A 25,199-nucleotide genomic window follows, 5' to 3' on the forward strand; every position below is an offset into this window, starting at 1 on the left:
AATATTCAAGAGATTTATTAGTTTGAACCTAGAATATATTACTAAAAATAAGATAGGGATTTTTTTTTAAAAAAGCAATCCCAATTTATATATATTAAAATGCTCCTCTGGCTTGGTTTTTGAATTACATACTCACAAAATCCTTGAAATAGAAAATGGACCAAAGTGATGTTTGCAGTCTCAGCAACTCAAACCTTGCTTGAAATGATGAGTTATCCTTTTCCACACCCCTGATACAGAGTCTTCTCAAGCATTAGAAAATGTTTAATATGAAGTCTTGAGTAAAGATTTCCTGCCTATACTAGAGGAGAAGGGACTTTATAGGTTAATAAACTACATGGTACAAAGAAGAAGAAAATTTACTAGGAGGCTGGTCATTTACTGGGAAGCTGGCCATCCTGTATCTTTCATGGTTAGCATATTAAAATATTTAATACCAAAAGGGACATTATAGCTGATGAAACCTTGGGTCAATTTTCTGTGTGAAGTAAATCCTGAAGTATCATTAAATCTTTTGCATCAATTTGTTTCAAGGTCTGAAGCAGTAAATAAAACTACTGATGGAGCTGGTAAATAGAATAGGTTTTTCATTTAGCTCAAAAGTAGGTAGAATAAAATTAAAATGCTGAAGAACAAATACATATCTCAAAAAGGTTTAGCTAAATTTTGAATAAGGATAATTCAAAAATTTTCATTGATTCTCTTATTTCACCATGAGAAGAAACTTTTAAAATCCTCTTGTAGTTGCAAATTGGATGTTGTTACATGCTGCTCATAGCTTCTCTCAAAATTGAAATGAGCTTGTGAGATAAACAGAGACGCTGAATAGAAATATTTTGAATAACTCTAATAGAGCTTTGCTCCTCCCATCCTAAGAAATGTAATTCATTTGTGTTTTTTTTTTAACAAACAAAAATAAAAAATTTCTTGTAATTCTTCTACCAGAAACAATAGAGTGATACTTTGGTGTACATCCTTTTTAGATTATTCAGTAATAGGTAGATATCTCTATACATCAAACCAAATTGTATCACACTCCTATTGTTAATCTTTTCTTTCACTTAAGATGCTTTGAACCCTTCTCCATGTTATTAAATCTTGTCCTGAAATGTAACTCTTCGTGGCTGTATAGTATTTCATTAAAAAGCTGTATTACAATTTACTTAACCAATCTCCATTTTGGTCATTTATTATGTACTATTTATTTATTAAACACTACTGTGGTGTTGTTAAGTTAAATTTCAATATACATTTTTGGTTATTTCATTAGAGTACATTTCTAAAAGTGAATTGCTATCTCAAAGTCTGCACATTTACAATTTTTAAAATATGCATTGCAAAATACTCTTCACACATAGAAACAGGAGTTTCTTAAATGAGTCTATAGCAGCCATTTGATAATCTGCCTTTCTTAAGCATTGTAAAGTTAGAATCCACTGAGTAGCAAGGGAAAGAATAAAAAATCCTCTCCCCTAGGATGAGCATGTGTTTTACAGCCTAACAGTTTATCCATTAAAAAAAAAAAAAAGTCTTGACTTTGTACAATGTCAACATCACTTTTAAGTCTTAGAATCACAGAATACTGAAGGAAACATATGTTATGGAGGAAAGATGACTTCTATAGAAGGACATTTTGCCTAGTGATATGTTAGAATTTTTTCATGGGTTAATAGAAGACTGAGTGAGAGGTACATTCATTGTAAAAACATTTTTATAATATATGTAAGTATCTTAGATACAGGGGAAAAATTTACAACCAATCAGGACTTGATAGAAAAAAAGACTTACTGGAATTCTAATACACTAAGATTTTTGCAAGGTATCTGTAAGTAGAAGTACAGAATAAAAACACCAAGGAGATGCCAAATTGGTGTGATTAAATTTGAGGAAGTAGTTATACTTTTGGAAGATTGAGCAGAAATGAAAGAGATCAGATTCTTTTGTGATAAATATGCTATAGATTTAAAAGGAAATAATTCAAGCCACCCCTGTATGATGATGAGATTTGGACAGGAAATAATAACAAGATGAACCTGAGCATTACTGTAGATTCTCTACTGAAATTGTTGGATTGATTTGTTAACAAATGGGTTAAAAATGTTGGTAATAACTAAGGTTTGTTTGAGAATAAAATCCCCAGAATGGGTTAGCATATGCCACAAATATGGAATGTATGTCTAATTGCTATACTGTGATTAAAAAAAAATTGGATATGGAAAAAATACAGGTAAAATTAAGGAAAATTAGAAGAATTTGTATATGAGGATCATCCATTTTAAAAGATAAAGCCTGAGAGGGCATAATTTCTAATTTCACACAGTTTTGGAATGTATATAAAAGGTGAACACAGACTTATCAATTTATAAACTAGAACTTGGAATGTAGCTCTGTTCATCAATCAACATCCACCTAGACCCAAGTCTGGCTCTTCCAAATTCCGGATAACCTTAGATGAGGTAGTTTTGTCTCTATCACTTTTTTTTTTTTTAAGACTTGCTTTAAAAGTTAAATACACCTAAGGAGACTGCTACTCATGCTCACCTTCAGTAATTTATGTGAAAATGGCTCAACCTCATTTTTGCAATTTAGAACGTCGGTACTAATGACTTTTGCTCTGGGTTTTATCCCAAAAAACATTTTTATTTTTTATGTCCAAAGCATAAGATACCTGTGGCATATCTCTCTCAATCAGTGGTCAAGTGATTCTTTCTTGCATTGTATCTGTTTCTCCTGATCTCAGAAATGACCATTTAACTTCCTGGTGTGATCTCCTCTAAATCATAAGCTACCAAAGTGAATTTCATATACAACAAATAACCTGTATTTCAAGTGAGACCATTCCAAAAGTACCAGCCACCTAGTCATTTTGTTTTGGTGATGCTACTCACAAACAGACAGAAATTAGATTTTATTTACACAGATACCTCACATTTAAGTTTTCTAGATAATATTCTGTCATCCCAAACAGATCATACATTCTAGTTCAGGGATCATGGCTTGCATTTGTATGTGTTTAAACCAGTAAAGATTTAATGTCTGTTTTTTTATTGGTGTTTGTGATGATAGTGGTTCTTTTTTGATGTGTGTGATGTTAACAAGTACAGATAAAAGGAGGAGAGATTATTAAAATGAAATGAAAATGGGTTAATCCATTTTCTGAGTTAGTTAAGAAAAGGAAGGAAATATTTATTAAATGTTAACCAGGAACTATTATAGTTACTTTACCTAAGTAATTTTAATCCTTTACATTAGTGCTTTTAAATATTTCATGTGCCTATGAATAACCTGAGGGTCTTGTTAAAATGCAGGTTCCCTTTCAGTAGGTCTGATATGGGACCTGAGATTCTGTATGTCTAACAATGCAAGTGATATACTGATGGTGGTAGTTGCCCTATGACACTTTGAGCAACAATGTTTTACACAATTCTATGAGGTAGTGTAATATAATGATAGTTCCAATGATGATAACAGTAGTAGTTTAGCATATATCATCTTACTGGAACAAAAGTTCTATAGGTTGGTAAGACATATCTAGTAAGCGAACAAAGAAAACTGATAAGTTGCAGAATAATAGAATAATGGAGCTACGAGAAAATGAAAAACATAATGAAAGGAGGTTAAACCTGAAGAGTAAAGTGTATTAATGATCTCTAAAAATGCTCCTTTCCTACTCAGCTAAACTCTAGCTAGGATGGATTTTGTTTATATTAAGACAGAAAGCATTTATATTTTCTTTAAATCCACAGTACTTCCTGTCAACAGAATGCTTAAAATCAGCAGTTTTTTTCATGTTTTCAATGGTTAGGCTACCTGGTACAAGTGACCTTTTGATAACTATTTAAAAGGTTTATCAGTAAAGTTTCAAATGCCTGATTCAGGAAAGTCATGTTACTGCTCTAGAACCACTCAGGTTGAACTGTCCGAAAAGCAAGCACTTTCCTTTTGGTTATGTTGATTGCAACACTGCCCCATTCTTAAACTTTGCCACAGGAAGGGCTGTTCAAGCTCAAAGTCGATTCTTTCAAAGTCACTAAATATTTCAGCTCTATAACACAGCGGATTTATAAAAACTAAGCTCTGGAAACATCTTCCCAGAAATAGCAAGGCTGCTATGCAAAGTCCAAAAAGGCTAATTACCCTATCAATGCTAAGGCCATTACCTTGAAAGTGTTTGAATAGGGACTTCTGCCAACTTTTCTAACAAAAGATATTGCTTTGACCTCTGATCTGAACTGCCCTAGTCTACCCAGGGAAAGAATTAAAATGTTGTGTTGCTACAGAGTAGCCAGTGAGGAACTGATCCTCTTAATGTAATGAGAACATGGGTGTGGTCCTCCCCATAGGGGATAATCTGTAAGAAAGAGTGTGTTATCTCATGTAAAGACAATATCTATGATTGACTTCCTGAGGTGGTTATTACTCCTTGCCCTGGTAGTGGTGGGCATGGGGGCTTTGTGATATGCACTGAGGGCTGACTTACATCTTTTACTCTTTCCAGTACAGTGAAAGGATCTTAGAGAAACACCTGAGAAGATGGTGTTCCATTTTTTTTTCCTGCTTTGAAGAGTATATTAACCCTTTTTGCTGATTTTAATAACATCGTAGTGAAGACCCCATTCTTAAAGGGAAATGAAAGGGGCCACAAAAGATTACCTTGAATTTATCTCACATAATGGTAGATAAACTAAGAGAAGTCTTACTTTCAGTGGTAGATTTTCCAAAGTTAATGAATGAAACCATTGTATGGGCTGTGTTCTGTGTTACCATCTATTTTGTCTTTGCATTCAAAAATATTGAACCTTGACTATAAGTGAAATTCCTGCCCTCTGACAGAAAGGTGTAGTCTGGTCTTTGTCACTGTGGTCCCAGTCCTATTCTTCCTTACTGTTGTGCATCATTAGTTTCTGTGAATAAAACTAATGATCAGGTTTCATCCAGGAACTGATTGCTATATATTCTCATGTGTAACAAACTTGTTTTTACACCCATTTGTCAAATTGAAGAAACCCCTCACATTATTTGAAAAGTGAAAACAATTTCTATGAAAGAAAAAAAAATCTACTAAATTCAACTAAATGAGCCATCCATAGTTTTAAATTTTATGTAAGTCTTTCTTTGATAAAAATTGTTTTCCACATAAAATGCTTCGCTTGTAATTTAATCTTGGGCTTTTGCAACTTAAAATTTTTCTCGCCCAAATGGTATCTTCCATATTTTTTATTTCCATCACCGGAACCACCATTAACTGAGTAACTCAAGCCAGACACTTGGGAACTCGCCTTGACTCCTTCTTAATTCTTATCCCTCACATTCAACTGGTCATAATTCTGTGAATTTTGCATGTAAATTATCCCTCGAATCTTGCTTTCACTGCAGCTACAGGCTCAGCTCACTATGAAGAATTGTAGACCACTCCCTCCCTTTCCTCACCAGGAGGGCTGCAAATGAGGCTAGAAAATGGAAGGAAACATGTCTTTTATGTCAAGAAAACTCAGTCATCATAGAAATGATGCTTGGCCTGCATCATGGAGAGCATCCAGTTCTTCCCAAAATCCATTACATGAAATGACATTAGCACGTCAGATGACCCTGCTAGCTGCTAAAAGCCATTGTAGGTTTGTCACCTATATTTCCCCAGAGAAAATTACCCCCTGTTCATAGTCTGTGTCCTACTACTCAATCTAATTTACATAGGTCCAACTCCCAGGAAGCAGTAGTACTTTATTCCTGAGTTCTATACATAGCCCAGTGTATTCAAGTCTGTAATTAAAAACCACAGCCTTATTTATCTTTTACTATGCATGTTATGGCTCAAGCCTGCTGAGCACAAAATAAATAACACTTTAAAATTAAGAATTTCAAGTCTGCATTCTACAAAGAGGGGCTATTTTCCAGTGTATAGTATCATTATATCTTCCTAGGGTAATATCTATCAACCAACTCATTTGCAGCTGAGAATTCAGATTGTTTGTTTGTTTTACTTGAGAAGCATACTTTACAAACAATTCAGATTGTTTGTTTTACTGCCAAAGAGAGTTCTCCTGAATGTAGGCCATTGCTTCTTCAATGTGTAATTATTACAATAAGTAGCGCATCACTGTGGTATTTCACATGCACCAGTGAATATGCTTCAGCAATAAAGGACTCCAGGTCCCGGAGAGTGAAATAAACATCCAGAACTTTTACAATCTATTGTGACCTAGAAGTAGTCTTCTCCAATATAGTAGTACATTTTAAACAATAATGTTTATAATTATTTGATGGGGAAACATGATTATTTTTTCTTCCATTTCCAGAATGAAAATGACTTTCTCCTCCAACTCTCACTCTTAATATCTTAAATAACCAGGAACTTGAAGGGGCATAATAATACGTTAAGTTTATATAGTTTATTTATGTTTTCAAATCACTCCTAACATACTTTACTATTTATTGATAGTTCTAAATAATTCTATAGGCTAGATATTATATTCCAAATTTAACAGATTAAAGAAAAAAGATGCAAAGATTGAGTTGCCCAAACTATACACAACGCTTCTAATTTGAGCAAGGCAACTCTAATTCATTCTCTGGGAATTTCTCTCCCTCTCTCTCTCAAGAAGAATTTTATAAAATAGTAGCCGAGAAAAATTCAGTATTATTCCCTTTTATTGGTAGCATCTGACTTTTTTTTTTAAAGTATAGTTGATCTACAGTATTATATTAGTTTCTGGTGTACAGTAAAGTGATTCAATATTTTATAGACTATACTCCATTTAAAGTTATTACAAAATAATGGCTATGTTTCCCTGTGCTATATAATATATGCTTGTTGCTTATCTATCTTATACATAATAATTTGTATCTCTCAATCCCATATCCCTCTTTTGCCCCTCCCCTCTTTCCTCTCCCCACTGGTATCCACTAGTTTGTTTTCTATATCTGTAAGTCTGTTTCTGTTTTGTGATGTACAATTTGTTTGTGTTATTTTTTTACATTCCACAGATAAGTGATAACATACAGTATTTGTCTTTGTCTGACTTATTTCACTAAGCAGAATACTCTCTAGATCCATCCATGTAGTTGCAAATGGTAGAATGTAATTTTTTTTTATGGCTGAGTAATATTCTGTGATATATATAATATATATATATAATATTCTGTGATATATATAATAGAAAATTGTATATATATATTATATATATATATATATATATATATATATAATATATATATATATATCTCACATCTTCTTTAGTCACTTATCTGCTGATGGACACTTGGGTTACTTCCATAAGTTGGTGTTATAAATAATGCTGCTATGAATATTTGGGTGCTTGTGTCTTTTAGAGTTAATATTTTCATGTTTTTCAAATATATACCAGGAGTGGAATTGCTGCATCATATGGTAATTCTATTTTTAGTTTTCTGAGGAACCTCCATAATGTTTTCCATAGTGACTACACCAATTTACATTCCCACCAACAGTGTACAAAGGTCCCCTTTTCTCCACATCCTCTCCAGCATTTGTTATCTGTGGTCTTTTTGGTGACAGCCATTGACACGTGTGAGGTGATATCTCATTGTGGTTTTGATTTGCATTTCTCTAATAATTAGCAACATTGAGCATCTTTTCATGTGCCTGTTAACCATCCCTGTTATGTCTTCTTTAGGAAAATGTATATACATATATATATATATATATATATATATATATATATATATATAATTGTATGTACTAGTATAAGAGTTTCTTGTAGGGATGCACTTATTCACTTGGGAAAAGGCTTTATTAAATGTGTAGACCTGCCAAGTAGAAAGAACCATAGCCTGAAGCCCTGGTTATATGAGAAGGGGATTCTGTTTGACGCTCTCCACACTCCCTGGGGAGATAATGTTAAAACATTAAAATTCCTGCTTTTCAGTAAAATGAGGGATGTGGATCATACATTTATCAAATGAACTCAAAAGTTCACTCTAATGAACATCACATTACCTAGTGAGATAAACACTCAAGAGGAAAAGGACATTGTTTTATGAGAGTATATCACAAGAAACCTGACCTAGATTTGATAAAGCTATCCTGAGGAAGTGATTCTTTTTTTTTTTTTTTAATTTTACAAATTTAATCAGTTATACATATACATATGTTCCCATATCCCCTCCCTTTTGCGTCTCCCTCCCACCCTCCCTATCCCACCCCTCCAGGCGGTCACAAAGAACCGAGCTGATCTCCCTGTGCTATGCGGCTGCTTCCCACTAGCCATCTACCTTACGTTTGGTAGTGTATATATATCCATGCCGCTCTTTCACTTTGTCACAGCTTACCCTTCCCCCTCCCCATATCCTCAAGTCCATGCTCTAGTAGGTCTGTGTCTTTATTCCTGTCTTACCCCTATGTTCTTGATGACATTTTTTTCTTAAATTCCATATATATGTGTCAGCATACAGTATTTGTCTTTCTCTTTCTGACTTACTTCACTCTGTATGACAGACTCTAGGTCCATCCACCTCATTACAAATAGCTCAATTTCATTTCTTTTTATGGCTGAGTAATATTCCATTGTATATATGTGCCACATCTTCTTTATCCATTCATCCGATGATGGACACTTAGGTTGTTTCCATCTCCGGGATATTGTAAATAGGGCTGCTATGAACATTTTGGTACATGTCTCTTTTTGAATTATGGTTTTCTCAGGGTATATGCCCAGTAGTGGGATTGCTGGGTCATATGGTAGTTCTATTTGTAGTTTTTTAAGGAACCTCCATACCGTTCTCCATAGTGGCTGTACCAATTCACATTCCCACTAGCAGTGCAAGAGTGTTCCCTTTTTTCCACACCCTCTCCAGCATTTATTGTTTCTAGATTTTTTGATGATGGCCATTCTGACTGGTGTGAGATGATATCTCATTGTAGTTTTGATTTGCATTTCTCTAATGAGTAAAGATGTTGAGCATCCTTTCATGTGTTTGTTGGCTGTCTGTATATCTTCTGTGGAGAAATGTCTATTTAGGTCTTCTGCCCATTTTTGGATTGGGTTCTTTGTTTTTTTGCTATTGAGCTGCATGAGCTGCTTATAAATTTTGGAGATTAATCCTTTGTCAGTTGCTTCATTTGCAAATATTTTCTCCCATTCTGAGGGTTGTCTTTTGGTCTTGTTTATGGTTTCCTTTGCTGTGCAAAAGCTTTTCAGTTTCATTAGGTCCCATGTGTTTATTTTTGTCTTTATTTCCATTTCTCTTGGAGGTGGGTCAAAAAGGATCTTGCTGTGATTTATGTCATAGAGTGTTCTGCCTATGTTTTCCTCTAGGAGTTTGATAGTGTCTGGCCTTACATTTAGGTCTTTAATCCATTTTGAGCTTATTTTTGTGTATGGTGTTAGGGAGTGATCTAATCTCATACTTTTACATGTCCCTGTCCAGTTTTCCCAGCACCACTTATTGAAGAGACTGTCCTTTCTCCACTGTACATTCCTGCCTCCTTTATCAAAAATAAGGTGACCATATGTGCGTGGGTTTATCTCTGGGCTTTCTATCCTGTTCCATTGATCTATCTTTCTGTTTTTGTGCCAGTACCATACTGTCTTGATTACTGTAACTTTGTAGTATAGTCTGAAGTCAGGGAGCCTGATTCCTCCAGCTCCGTTTTTCGTTCTCAAGATTGCTTTGGCTATCCGGGGTCTTTTGTGTTTCCATACAAATTGTGAAATTTTTTGTTCTACTTCTGTGAAAAATGCCATTGGTAGTTTGATAGGTATTGCATTGAATCTGTAGATTGCTTTGGGTAGTAGAGTCATTTTCACAATGTTGATTCTTCCAATCCAAGAACATGGTACATCTCTCCATCTATTTGTATCATCTTTAATTTCTTTCATCAGTGTCTTATAATTTTCTGCATACAGGTCTTTTGTCTCCTTAGGTAGGTTTATTCCTAGATATTTTATTCTTTTTGTTGCAATGGTAAATGGGAGTGTTTCCTTGATTTCACTTTCAGATTTTTCATCATTAGTATATAGGAATGCCAGAGATTTCTGTGCATTAATTTTGTATCCTGCAACTTTACCAAATTCATTGATTAGCTCTAGTAGTTTTCTGGTAGCATCTTTAGGATTCTCTATGTATAGTATCATGTCATCTGCAAACAGTGACAGCTTTACTTCTTCTTTTCCCATTTGGATTCCTTTTATTTCCTTTTCTTCTCTGATTGCTGTGGCTAAAACTTCCAAAACTATGTTGAATAAGAGTGGTGAGAGTGGGCAACCTTGTCTTGTTCCTGATCTTAGTGGAAATGGTTTCAGTTTTTCACCATTGAGGACGATGCTGGCTGTGGGTTTGTCATATATGGCCTTTATTATGTTGAGGAAAGTTCCCTCTATGCCTACTTTCTGCAGGGTTTTTATCATAAATGGGTGTTGAATTTTGTCAAAAGCTTTCTCTGCATCTATTGAGATGATCATATGGTTTTTCTCCTTCAGTTTGTTAATATGGTGTATCACATTGATTGATTTGCGTATATTGAAGAATCCTTGCATTCCTGGAATAAACCCCACTTGATCATGGTGTATGATCCTTTTAATGTGCTGTTGGATTCTGTTTGCTAGTATTTTGTTGAGGATTTTTGCATCTATGTTCATCAGTGATATTGGCCTGTAGTTTTCTTTCTTTGTGACATCCTTGTCTGGTTTTGGTATCAAGGTGATGGTGGCCTCGTAGAATGAGTTTGGGAGTGTTCCTCCCTCTGCTATATTTTGGAAGAGTTTGAGAAGGATAGGTGTTAGCTCTTCTCTAAATGCTTGATAGAATTCGCCTGTGAAGCCATCTGGTCCTGGGCTTTTGTTTGTTGCAAGATTTTTTATCACAGTTTCAATTTCAGTGCTTGTGATTGGTCTGTTCATATTTTCTATTTCTTCCTGATTCAGTCTTGGCAGGTTGTGCATTTCTAAGAATTTGTCCATTTCTTCCAGGTTGTCCATTTTATTGGCATAGAGTTGCTTATAGTAATCTCTCATGATCTTTTGTATTTCTGTAGTGTCAGTTGTTACTTCTCCTTTTTCATTTCTAATTCTATTGATTTGAGTCTTCTCCCTTTTTTTCTTGATGAGTCTGGCTAATGGTTTATCAATTTTGTTTATCTTCTCAAAGAACCAGCTTTTAGTTTTATTGATCTTTGCTATCGTTTCCTTCATTTCTTTTTCATTTATTTCTGATCTGATTTTTATGATTTCTTTCCTTCTGCTAACTTTGGGATGTTTTTGTTCTTCTTTCTCTAATTGCTTTAAGTGCAAGGTTAGGTTGTTTATTCGAGATATTTCCTGTTTCTTAAGGTGGGATTGTATTGCCATAAACTTCCCTCTTAGAACTGCTTTTGCTGCATCCCATAGGTTTTGGGTCGTCGTGTCTCCATTGTCATTTGTTTCTAGGTATTTTTTAATTTCCTCTTTGATTTCTTCAGTGATCACTTCGTTATTAAGTAGTGTATTGTTTAGCCTCCATGTGTTTGTATGTTTTACAGCTCTTTTCCTGTAATTGATATCTAGTCTCATAGCATTGTGGTCGGAAAAGATACTTGATACAATTTCAATTTTCTTAAATTTACCAAGGCTTGATTTGTGACCCAAGATATGATCTATCCTGGAGAATGTTCCATGAGCACTTGAGAAAAATGTGTATTCTGTTGTTTTTGGATGGAATGTCCTATAAATATCAATTAAGTCCATCTTGTTTAATGTATCATTTAAAGCTTGTGTTTCCTTATTTATTTTCATTTTGGATGACCTGTCCATTGGTGAAAGTGGGGTGTTAAAGTCCCCTACTATGATTGTGTTACTGTCGATTTCTCCTTTTATGGCTGTTAATATTTCCCTTATGTATTGAGGTGCTCCTATGTTGGGTGCATAAATATTTACAATTGTTATATCTTCTTCTTGGATTGATCCCTTGATCATTATGTAGTGTCCTTCTTTGTCTCTTCTAGTAGTCTTTATTTTAAAGTCTATTTTGTCTGATATGAGAATTGCTACTCCAGCTTTCTTTTGGTTTCCATTTGCATGGAATATCTTTTTCCATCCCCTTACTTTCAGTCTGTATGTGTCTCTAGGTCTGAAGTGGGTCTCTTGTAGACAGCATATATATGGGTCTTGTTTTTGTATCCATTCAGCCAGTCTGTGTCTTTTGGTGGGAGCATTTAGTCCATTTGCATTTAAGGTAATTATTGATATGTATGTTCCTATTCCCATTTTCTTAATTGTTTTGGGTTCGTTATTGTAGTTCTTTTCCTTCTGTTGTGTTTCTTGCCTAGAGAAGTTCCTTTAGCATTTGTTGTAAAGCTGGTTTGGTGGTGCTGAACTCTCTCAGCTTTTGCTTGTCTGTAAAGGTTTTAATTTCTCCATCAAATCTGAATGAGATCCTTGCTGCGTAGAGTAATCTTGGTTGCAGGTTTTTCTCCTTCATCACTTTAAGTATGTCCTGCCACTCCCTTCTGGCTTGTAGAGTTTCTGCTGAGAGATCAGCTGTTATCCTGATGGGGATTCCCTTGTGTGTTATTTGTTGTTTTTGCCTTGCTGCTTTTAATATGATTTCTTTGTGTTTAATTTTTGACAGTTTGATTAATATGTGTCTTGGTGTATTTCTCCTTGGATTTATTCTGTATGGGACTCTCTGTGCCTCCTGGACTTGATTAACTATTTCCTTTCCCATATTAGGGAAGTTTTCAACTATAATCTCTTCAAATATTTTCTCAGTCCCTTTCTTTTTCTCTTCTTCTTCTGGAACCCCTATAATTCTAATGTTGGTGCATTTAATGTTGTCCCAGAGGTCTCTGAGACTGTCCTCTGTTCTTTTCATTCTTTTTTCTTTATTTTGCTGTGCAGCAGTTATTTCCACTATTTTATCTTCCAGGTCACTTATCCGTTCTTCTGCCTCAGTTATTCTGCTATTGATCCCATCTAGAGTATTTTTTATTTCATTTATTGTGTTTTTAATCGATGCTTGATTCGTCTTTAGTTCTTCTAGGTCCTTGTTAACTGTTTCTTGCATTTTGTCTATTCTATTTCCATGATTTTGGATTATCTTTACCATCATTATTCTGAATTCTTTTTCAGATAGACTGCCTATTACCTCTTCATTTGTTAGGTCTGGTGGGTTTTTATCTTGCTCCTTCTCCTGCTGTGTGTTTTTCTGTCTTCTCATTTTGCTTATGTTACTGTGTTTGGGGTCTCCTTTTTGCAGGCTGCAGGTTCGTAGTTCCCGTTGTTTTTGGTGTCTGTCCCCAGTGGCTAAGGTTGGTTTAGTGGGTTGTGTAGGCTTCTTGGTGGAGGGGACTACTGCCTGTGTTCTGGTGGATGAGGCTGGATCTTGTCTTTCTAGTGGGCAGGTCCACGTCTGGTGGTGTGTTTTGGGGTGTTTGCGGACTTTTTATGATTTGAGGCAGCCTCTCTGCTAATGGGTGACGTTGTGTTCCTGTCTTGCTAATTGTTTGGCATAGGGTGTCCAGCACTGTAGCTTGCTGGTCGTTGAGTGAAGCTGGGTGCTGGTGTTGAGATGGAGATCTCCTGAAGATTTTCGCCGTTTGATATTATGTGGAGCTGGGAGGTCTCTTGTGGACCAGTGTCCTGAAGTTGGCTCTCCCACCTCAGAGGCACAGCACTGACTCCTGGCTCCTCAATTTGGGATGATTTGTTGTCTATTCATGTATTCCACAGATGTAGGGTACATCAAGTTGATTATGGAGCTTTAATCCGCTGCTTCTGAGGCTGCTGGGAGAGGTTTCCCTTTCTCTTCTTTGTTCTCACAGCTCCTGGGTCTCAGCTTTGGATTTGGCCCCGCCTCTGCGTGTAGGTCGCCGGCGGGCGTCTGTACTTCGCTCAGACAGGACAGGGTTAAAGGAGCAGCCTCTTCGGGGACTCTGGCTCACTCAGGCCGGGCGGGAGGGAGGGGCACGGAGTGCGGGGCGAGCCTGCAGCGGCAGAGGTCGGCGTGACATTGCACCAGCCCGAGGAGCACCGTGTGTTCTCCCAGGGAAGCCGCCCCTGGATCCCGGGACCCCGGCAGTGGCAGGCTGCACAGGCTCCCAGAAGGGCGGTGTGGACAGTGACCTGCGCTCACACACAGGCTTCTTGGCGGCGGCAGCAGCAGCCCCAGTGTCCCACGCCCGTCTCTGGGCTCCGCGCTTTCAGCCGCGACTCGCGCCCTTCTCTGGAGCTCCTTTACGCGGCGCTCTTAATCCCCTCTCCTCGCGCACCAGGAAACCAAGAGGGAAGAAAAAGTCTCCTGCCTCTTCGGCAGCTCCAGAGTTTTCCCGTACTCCCTCCTGGCTAGCTGTGGCACATTAGCCCCCTTCAGGCTGAGTTCTCGCCGCCAGCCCCAGTCCTCTCCCTGCGCTCTGACCGAAGCCCGAGCCTCAGCTCCAGCGCCGCCCGCCCCGGCGGGGGAGCAGACAAACCTCTCGGGCTGGTGAGTGCCGCTCGGCACCACTCCTCTGTGCGGGAATCTCTCTGCTTTGCCCTACCCAGGTATGTGGGGAGTTTCTTGCCTTTTGGGAGGTCTGGGGTCTTCTGCCAGCGTTCAGTAGGTGTTCTGTAGGAGTTGTTCCACGTGTAGCTGTATTTCTGGTGTATCTGTGGGGAGGAAGGTGATCTCCGCGTCTTACTCTTCCGCCATCTTACCCGGAAGCGGAAGTGATTCTTGATATGAGCTCTACTAGATGAATTAGAGTTACCTAGGAAAAGGTAGAAAGTTAGAGGGGCTGATGGTAAATGATGCTAGGGAAATAAACAGGTGTCAAATATTTCAGGGCTTTAGGCCAAGTGAAGTACTTTTATCCTAAGATTAAAAAGGAAAATGGGAGCGAGATTTGTAATTTGGAAATATTAATCTGTAGAGAGTGGCTGGGACCAGGGTTAAAGCTACCTCAGTTGTCCCATTGGCAGATCATGGTACCATAGAGTAGGTTTGTGGATGTGGACATAGTAGCCAAGAAGCCAAAATGCTAGGTCAAGGACATTAAGGTAATTTATCTTCTCTGAACCCATTAAAAGGAGGAGAGTGAGAACAAAAGCAATGAGAAAAGGAGAGAGACCAAGTCATCCTTGACTATTTTAACCCAATTTATACCCTATACCCTATGTATATATCGTTTTAACATATCTTGGAAGCTCAGGGAAAATATTGCTTTACACGATCTGGGTTTTATATACCTGTTAGCCTTTACTAAATATTTGTGAATGGCTTTTCTCCCTTAACACTATTAAAATATTTTTGGGGTTTGTCCTGTCTAATGTTTCTTTACTTTAGATACATAGTAGATAAAGAGCAAATATTCTTTGACAATTAAAAATTTAAATCTCTTAATGTTGCATGAACTTGTTTTAGTTCACGGTTTTTTATAAGACCTAGCTGAATCTTCAGAAATTCCAAATATATGGAGAGAATGTTGAATCCCAAGCATTGCAAATATATACTGTTTTTCATTTAAAATTTTGCCAACTTCTTAGTATAAAACACATCTTGGCAATTAATGAATAGCTTGCATTTTGCCTTTATGTTTATATGGAATTGGATGGTGCATTAAAAGGAACTTTGTAGTTGTTTATGACATAAAATTCGTTTCTTAGAAAAAGGAATTTATTAATTTAGCAAAGATATCAAATTTAATTTTAATTCCTCCACTTGAACCCCAGTGATTTGGAAGATAGTAGATATTTCCTCATCTCCAAATTCAAAACTTATTAGATACCTAAGTGGCAGATTATATTGGATCTGAAAATCTCTGTTGTTTCTGTTTTTTCACCAATAGAAATTAAAGTATTTCCCATTACCTTAAGTTGTAATTTACGATATTGTTTTCAGAATTTTTTTCTTTTTTAAAGCAAATTTTCTCTTATTTTAGTTTTATATTACAGGTAAATCTCAACAGTATACTGTTTCTGTAGACTCAGTTTTCCTTAAATTCATATTTGTTTAACTGAGGGATTTTTTTATAATTAGCATATGAAAATGATTGTTGAGCCTATCAAAACTGTAAATTCTGTGTGTCTGTGTGTTTGTATACATATTGTTTAAATTACCGAAGTATTCTTTGTATTTTTTCCCAAACTATCTTCATTGAAGCAAACATTCATAAAATGTCTAACTCTGTGCCAGATGAGTATTAGTCGTTTTATTTAGTTAACCTAATTAAATTCTGCCAACAACCTTTGTAATAAGCATTTTTTTTCTAACCATTACAGATAAGGAATCGAGGCTCAGAGAATACAAAATCTGTCTAAAATCACACAAAACTAATAAGTAATAGAGCTGGATTAAAATGTGGGATTATACCCCAAATTCCATCTTCATTTGTCTATAAAACGTACTTATTGTTATGTTATGCCAGATAATTCATTTGATATTCTTTTCCTCCCTCACTTATCTATTTCATTTAATAGGTTGTCCTGTCTTAATAATTAGTATAGAAGACAGGATAATAGTAGTTTGATTTTCATGTAAGTAATTGCCTTTTACAGACCTTCTAGGGAGCATTACATTTTCCATAACCTAAATAGTCCTAGGTTAAATTTTTCTCCTTTTCTCTAGCAGTATGGATTAAAAGATATGAAAGTTTATACTAGAATAAATATAAAAGAAATATATAAACTTTCATAGAATGCCATATACTCCCAGAAATCAGCTTTGCCCCCGTCCCTTTTTAAAAATTACTTTTCACCCCTGGAGTAGGTTATCTCAGTTTCTTTTTGTGTATCAAAAGTCAACTTAAAGCCTCATGAGATGATTCATGTGAGTAATCCTATCATGCGTGGATCATCTCTTCTTGGAGTAAGGAGATTATTACATTGTTAGGCCAAAGTTGAATGCAATCTAATTGTTTATAAACCTGTGAGGGTGCATGACAGGTTATATCTCCTCACCACCACCTCTCCCCAACCTCAAAATGCTTTTATCATTTAACAAAAGTTGTGACTATGGAGATTCTTCATGACAGATATCACATGGCTTACTTTTAAAATGTAATGACTGTTTCCCATAAATGAAAGAAGACAAAAAGAAAAGGTTATCAAAACTAAGGAAGTGTGGAAAAACCAACACAGAAAGTGAGAAACATTTGGTAGTAGAATACTATTTCAGCAACTAAGAAAAGAATGCACAAAATTAGAGCATTGAATTTGATGTCATTACCATGGTTGCTACAATTCCAAAATTATTACAGTGTTACCAGTTTAAGTGGATGTCATATAAATTCCCCTCACATACTAGCTTAGATGTATTTGAGGTATCATATATCTAGTTATTTTAATTTTCTCTACACACCATGACACTGAGGTAATCAGACCTATAGGTACTTACACATAACTCATCTTTTTAATCCACAAAGTGCTTTTGTTATATTAACTAAGATGTTTAAGATTATTTATATCAATGCCAATATTGAAATATCTCTGAGGAAAATTAAATTACATGGACTTATTTTCACTTTTAAAGTAACTGTTTTCAGGAATCTTTTAAGAGAAGTATATACATCAGTTGATAGCATTAAATCTGCCTGTTCAAATCTGAAGAACTTGAGTGGAATCAGCTAATTCAAACACTGCCCCCTACCCCAGTGCAGACTTACCTATAACTTCTGGGAAAATGAGTCCTGGGAGAGTTAATATGACTCTTTCATGTACATAAAATAATTTGAAGCAAAGTAAAACTCTAAGCCTCTTGTCTTACAGTCTAGAGCTCTCTCTATAACTTTGCACAAATTATTCAATCTCTTTGTGTCTCCATTGTCTTACCAGTAAAATGGGAATACTGGTAGGACCTTCCTCTTTGGATTCAAAACATTAATTAAAATGAACTACCTAGAAACTGTTCCTGGAACACTGAAGTGGAGAAATTGGAACCTTTGTGTATTGCTAGTTGGACTGTAAAATGGTACAGCCACTGTGGAAAACAGTATGACATTTCCTCAAAAATTGAATTTAGAATTACCACATGACCCAGAAATTTCATTTGTGGTATATAAATGAAAGCCAGGACTTGATGAGATATTTGTACACCAGTGTTCATAGGAGCATTATTCACAGTAGCCAGAAGGTGGAAACAACCTAAATATCCTCCAATAGATAAATGAATGAGCAAAATATATGTACGTATAATGGAATATTATTCAGCTTTAAAAAGAAGTAAAATTTTGACACATGCTACAACAGAGATGGACCTTGAAAACATTACTCTACATGAAAAAGCCATGCACAAAATGTCAAATATTGTATGATTCCACTTCTACGAGATACCTAGAATAGTCAAATTTGTAGAGACAGAAAGTAGAATGGTGGTTACCATGGCTGAAGAGGGGAGAGAATAAGAAGTTTTTGTTTGATAGGTATACAGTTTCATTTGGGGAAGATGAAAAAGTTCTGGAGATGAATGGTGATAATTGTTGCATAATAATGTAAATGTATTTTATGCCACAGAATTTTAAACTTATAAATGGGTAAAATGGTCAAATTTATGTTATATGCATTTTAGCACATGCACACACACCATTTCCCCCCCACACACCAGGCTTTGTAATGTTTTCTTCAGTGAGGCCCCTTTGGTTTTCAGGATCATAGACTCACTCTTGGTGTCCTAAATTATTGTAGAAATAATACGGGAGACACTAAGATGTGTCAGTGAGAATGAACTTGGGTCTGAGTCATGGCTCTTCCACTTAATAACTGGACGGTCTTGTCTGAAAAATGGGGATGGTAATACCTCACTGAGTTGTAAAAATTAGGTGGGTTAGTATAGAGAAAGTGCTTGGAACAGTGTTTGGCACAGAGCAGGGGCTTTGAGTATTAGTATTAATTATTATTGCTATTGTTATTTTTTCTGTGGACTGTTAACCCCAAATAGGATGCTCTCAAAAAGAGTCAGCTCCCAGCTCTTTTTTATTCTGAGTATTTTCTCTCTGTTCAAACTCATAGTTTCTTTTTCCTTTCAACTTTGGTTTGTTCTACTTCCTCATGGCCTTAACCCCATCAGCCTCTCTGGTTCTGATTTTACTAGATGGCTTCTCTCTATATATATATTTTTTTTCATCTTTCATTTCCATTGCTAGCTAACTGTTTCTCTGTAAGTTCTAGTTCAAATTTTCAAGAGAGATTTGACCAGCTCAACCTTTTACATCATGCCCATGACCAATCATTGGTCAGCCTACAGATTGGATGTCCTTGAAATGGGTGCCAGCCTAGGATCTCAACAGTTTTGAAGAGGGAAAAATGTGATACCAAACTTGGCTCCCTATGGAGCTAAGAGTAGACTAAGAGTAGAAAAATGTATTTTAGGGACGGTTTATGAATATGGCAGTAACTATGATTAACATGCTTAATATAGAAGCAAAGGTGAACAAAACACAGTCCCTCCTATAAAAAGGCTCATATGGAGCAGATGTGTATAAACAATCATGCAATATGATAACTACTATTTAGTTATATGGACAAAGTACTTTTAAAACACCAAAGACAGTTCAGGTTCCTGGGTATAGGGAAAGGGACAGGTTTCACAGTATGCAATGACATTTCAACAGGTTTGTTAAAGAAATGTTTCCTTAGAAGGACCAGAGCAGGGAAAGGGATGGAATAATGGTGTTGAAGCAGATTCAGTTGTAAGAACAAAGTCATGGAGGTGTGAAGATACATGATGTGGTCAGAAAATGGAGCTGAAGACAGGATGGCTGGAACGTAGGCTAAAATGAGGGAGATTATTACAGCAGACTGAAAATGGAGGTAAGGACTAGCCTGTGGAAGCTTTTAGACTGTGAATTGGTGAAAAAGAATTTGGATTTTATCTTTACTCAACTAGGATTCTATTAAAGGTTATCAGGCATGGTGGGACAGGATCCCTTGTGCATTCGAAAAATACATGTGTTTGTAGCAAGGAGAATGGCCTGGAGCAAATAGGGACTGGAATTAGGAAACCATTTGGAAGGCTATTAAAGTTGTCCTATTAAGATATAGTAAGTTCTTAAAGTTAAAGATACTATTTCAAAGTTGAACTAATTAGGTGATTCTCAGGGTCAAGGGTGATTCTGACATGTACACACCTCAACCATAATCTAAAGAAAGATGCCTCAGAAAGAAACATCATTCTCTTCAGATTTAAGTCATCTTTAGTTACACATGAAGAGGATTTAAGAATAGCTCCCCCCACCTCTAGATATGTAGCTAAAATGTTAGGAGTATGACTCTGGGATGAAGATTTCTTCTGCCTTAAAGAGGGTTTGCACATCTTCTGAGTTTTGTCGGCTTTTAGATTTAAGCTAAATATCAGGAGAGTCAAGTAGGATAAATTTTCTTATAGTGTGCATTGTTGAATTAGTTTAGATCAGCTGCAGAACTGGAAGTTTTCTTACAAAATATAGCCTGCCTTATATTCATGATTCCATATCCCCACTGAGGGATCTGCACAAGTACTTTAAAACTATGCACAGAGTGTGAAGGCATAACTGTACACAACCACGTGTGTACAGTTGTTCAACTGCAGGGCAATGAAAGACCAGAGCCTCTGCAGTTGTACACAAACATACACTGTAAGTTAATAGGTTAATAAAACTCTAAAACTAAAGTCCAGGAATACTGCAGAGTTGTTATTTCTAAAGGTAGTGTGTGTTTCCTTAAAATTCAATGTGTTCCTCTTTCATAAAAAAGAAATGAGAATATCAACATAATATTTTCAAGCAACTAATTTCTCTCCTTCTGTACCTCCAATAATTTGTTGAAAGTCATGTATGAAGGTGCAGCCTTTAGGTTACTGAGTAGAAAAAAATACTTTTATTGTTGCCATTATATTTTGGTGAAATCTGAATTTTGTGTCCAATATTCTGCTACACCAATTATTCCTGTTTTCCAAATTCAAAAGCCATTTTTAGTCCTCATTATTCTTGACATTTCTATGGCATTTGACCCTTTGAAAAGATTTTCTTCCTCATCTTGACTCTTCAGTACCTTACTTTTCTACCTCCCCAATGATTCCTTCTCTCATCTTTATCACTTCCACTGTATCCTTCCCTCATACATACTTGTACTTTATATTGGAATTGCAAAGGTCAGTTCTTTCCTCCCTTTTTCCATTGTCTTCTTTGTTTTTCTTACAACTTTATTACTATCTCCTCTCCCTCAGGAGGTGAGGTTTAGGCTCTACCTTGCTTCTAGGTCATCATCATTATTATCACATATTATTGACTCTTCCTAAATGGGTATCACCTTATACTAATTTCCACTTATTTCTCAGATTTTATTCCTTTGAAATATCTTTCCTTATGGAGCTGAATACCTCTCCCATGTGTTATAAGGCATCTTCTGCTTGCCTTTACAATAACCCCTACATTATAGCACTTATATATTTCACTCCTTCTTAAACTGGGAGCCCCAGACCAGTAGCATCACTATCACCTGGGAATTGGTTAGATGTGCAAATTCTCAGGTTCCAAAGTGCATTAACTGAGTCAGAAACTCTAGGGCACGGCTCAGAAGTCCGTTTTAACAAGCCATCCAAGGGGATTCTGATAGAGGCTAAAGTTTGAGAATCACTGGTATGTTGCAGTTGCCTGGCTTTTGGCTTATTCCCCTTCTAGATTATGGGCTGTTTTAGAAATTATCATGGAATCTTCTTCATTGTGATGTCTTTAGTATTCCATGTAGAATCTGATGGCACTAATTTGTTTCAACGCATGAACAAATAAATGAGTAAATGAATGACAACTTTTTTATGAACTCCGATTTCACATCTGTGATTGGCCACTATGTAATTTGTAGGGAGAGACAAGAGTCACTTCAGAGTCAACCTCTGTATTAGGAAAGTTGACATCTAATACCCTTCATCAACAGTGTCCTCCAAAACAGTTTCACACATCTGCTTCTACAACCCTGACTGACTTTTAACTCTCTGATCTCTCATTTTCTATCAATACTATAATCATTCTCTTCATTAATCATGGAAAAACCTTAGTAATCCCTTCCTTTAGACAATAATTTCATTTATTCTGAGTATACGACTAAAACATATTCACTGTAGAAAATCTGAAAAATTCAGTTACGCACACAAAATCAAATAAAAAGCACTGGAAATTGCACCACTCTGAGAGAACCATTGTTATTCGTTGTATGGATTCATCTAACTTTTAGTTCTAGCATATTTGCTAGAAGCGACATTCTGTGAAGCTTGATGTGTTTTGTAATCTGCTGTTAACTACACTTTGGTGGATATATTTCCATGTCTTTAAGCATTGTTTTCCACAGATGTGTTAATGTCTGCATGATATTTTTGGCAATAATTGATCTATCTACATCCTCCTTTAAATTATTGTAAGTCCTGTCAAAACTTTTTCAGTACGTCCACTACTGCAGTCCAAACTCTTTCCTATTCCTGTAACCTATTACAATAGCCTTGTTTCCCAAATATTTTTTTCTAAAGTGTGGTTCTGAGCAAATCACTCAAAAGTTTAAATGATGCTCCAATACCTTCCAAATAAGGTCACAGTCCTGAGCAAGACGGTCAAGGACTCCTTATGCATACCCACGGTCTAGGTGAGCCTGCTCACCATTCTCATAGCATTTAGCCTGCTTTCTCACTTTTTGAACATTGCTACTTCTCTGTTCCACAATACTTTCTCACCCATGATGTCCACTTCAGTGTGAGGCCTTGCTAAAACTGCAAACTTCCTACCCTCACCACCATTCCACCCCTTATCCCCCTTCTCTGCTCCGTCTTTCTCCTTATTTCTTATAACCATCAAAGAGACCATATATTTTACTTATTTAACTTGCTATTTGCCTGCCTCCCCTAACTGGAATATAAACTCCATGAAGAAAATGATTTTTGCTTGTGTCTTGTTCACTGCCATATCCCTAAAACCAAGAACAGTGCTTGATACATTAAAATAATAATAATACTCAGAATATATTTGAAATACTGAATGATGAGTGAAAGCACAAATGAATGAATTAATTAACAGGGAATATCCACTGGTAAAAATTTTCAAGTCCTCAAGGAAGTCAAGCTTTTATTCCCATGATTTGCATATAGTGGGCATTCACCACATAGTTGTGCAATGTGAATCCAAGTGACCAGTTAAATGTAAGCATTTCCTGGCTTTTCAAATAAATCATCATTCCCCGCCCCTTTTAATATAGTTATATCTCTTCATTTTCCTGCACCTTTTTCACAACCTTTTTTTAGAAATTCTTCTGAAGGTGATCCCTCTACTTTCTAAAGACCGTCTATCATTTTTGTAATTATAGCATGTATTGCATCCCGAACTGAGCTGGAGTTATATGGTGCCCTTCCCATTGAGTAGTATGCAAGCTTCTTATAGGCAGATACCAATTATCTTTGTATCTCTTGCAGTTCTTAGTGCATTGACGCTCAATAAACAGTTCTAAAATTAATTAAATTATTACCAAAAATAAAATTAAACTATTAGCAAAAGCAAAGAAGGAGTTACACATGAGGGCATAAACATATCTACTTTTTTTTAAAGAAAAGAATACCTATCATAGGCACAATGGTAACTATTCTGAAAGAAATCACTATGTGAACGTTCTACATCTTTACAGATTATTAATGCTGCACTTGCTTTGGCTGCAAGACCCAAAAGTCAAGTGGTCAAAAAAACCATGGAAATGTATAGATGCACGTGGGAGAATCATATCCATGTCCTCACTGAAGCTGTAGATGACATTACAAGCATTGATGACTTCCTTGCTGTATCTGGTATGGTTTTATCTTTTAATTTCTATATTTGCTCTTGTAATTTTATCAAATAGCTCCGTTTTTCTTTCTCAAGATTGCTTTGGCTCTTTGGGGTCTTTTGTGTTTCCATACAAATTGTAATAGAATGATACTGAATGTAATGAATTTTATGAAATATTATGAGACTTTTTTCTAGTGATAGCCTTTCTGAAGCAAAGTGCTGCTACATATGATCTACCCTAGGATAATGAGCCTCATGCCTTGTAATCCATACATCTCAACAATTTACACTGTCTCTAAAAGAAATTCCTATTCATGGGCAAAGCATAATTGAAACTAGCATGTGGAAAATTTAGGCATTTCCTGGCTTTTCAAATAAATCATCATCCCCCCCCTTTTAATATAGTTATATCTCTTCATTTTCCTGCACTTTTTTCCCAACCAGATTTTTCTCTACTCAGAAAAAAAAAAGTATATTAATGGGAAAACTCTTCATTGATTTGAGATATAATATGTACTTCAACTACCACTATATGTATTTGAATAGTGGTGATCTAAAGAATAAAATAAACAAGACTAAACATCTAAATACATCAATAACAGACAGGCTTGAGATTCCACATCAAATTCAGATAATTCTCTCATCATATATTAGAATAGCATCCCACAAGATTGTGAAATTACTCTCATAAAGCTATATTCTCAGAAGCATAACTCAGGTTTTGATTATACTGTTGTAACAGCAAATAACTAAATATTTTTTAATTGTTTTATTCTCTTAAAAATTAAGCCTCTCACTAAAATAAATTACATATTTTTTTCTGAGAGAGAGATTTTTTTGGAATGTGATGATTCTTTTTATAAAATGCAATTTCTTATGAGTTTCTAACATCATTTTATCTTTTTTAAAGTTTCCTGATTGTATTTTATCTACCTTATCAATTGAATTACTTTCATATATGTATGCTTTCTCATTGTGAACAATGGTGTATTTTCATAATATACTAATGAAAAGAAAATATGTACTAATTAACTACTTTAAGATTGTTTTATTTCTTTAGAGCTAAAACTTTGAAAATAATAGAAAATGAACAGGAGAAATATTAAAATCCTTTGATAACACTATTCAGAAATAACAACTACTAATATTTGATTTATTTCCAACCAGCATATATATATATATATATATATATGTGTGTGTGTGTGTGTGTGTGTGTGTGTGTGTGTGTTTTCAAATAATTGTGTAATTATGTATTGCCTTTTTACAGGTAATAGTTGACTGAATTTTCCCACATTATTATATTTTCTGCAAAAAATCATTCATTTATCTGTTCTTTCATGAGCATTTAGATAAATTTTAACTACTATAAGCAATGCTATGTTAAGCATATTTCTGTCTGTTTGCTATCCTCTTAGTATAGACTTTGCAATGTGAAGCCAATCAACATCTTATGTTGGGTCAGTCTTTTGTAATTTAGGTGTTAAATGTCAGGTTCTGATCT

General features: G+C 35.7%; 1 protein-coding gene across 1 annotated transcript in view; it reads left to right on the forward strand.

The window, feature by feature from the left end:
* Positions 1 to 25,199, forward strand: part of CTNNA3 (catenin alpha 3) — a 1,652,440-nt gene that overhangs the window by 1,125,790 nt on the left and 501,451 nt on the right. Inside the window, exon 10 of the mRNA XM_060092416.1 lies at positions 23,562 to 23,718. Coding sequence (XP_059948399.1) covers positions 23,562 to 23,718 — 157 coding nt within the window. The remainder of the gene's footprint in view (positions 1 to 23,561; positions 23,719 to 25,199) is intronic.

Source organism: Mesoplodon densirostris, chromosome 1 (genome assembly GCF_025265405.1).
Source record: "Mesoplodon densirostris isolate mMesDen1 chromosome 1, mMesDen1 primary haplotype, whole genome shotgun sequence".
NCBI lineage: Eukaryota > Metazoa > Chordata > Mammalia > Artiodactyla > Ziphiidae > Mesoplodon > Mesoplodon densirostris.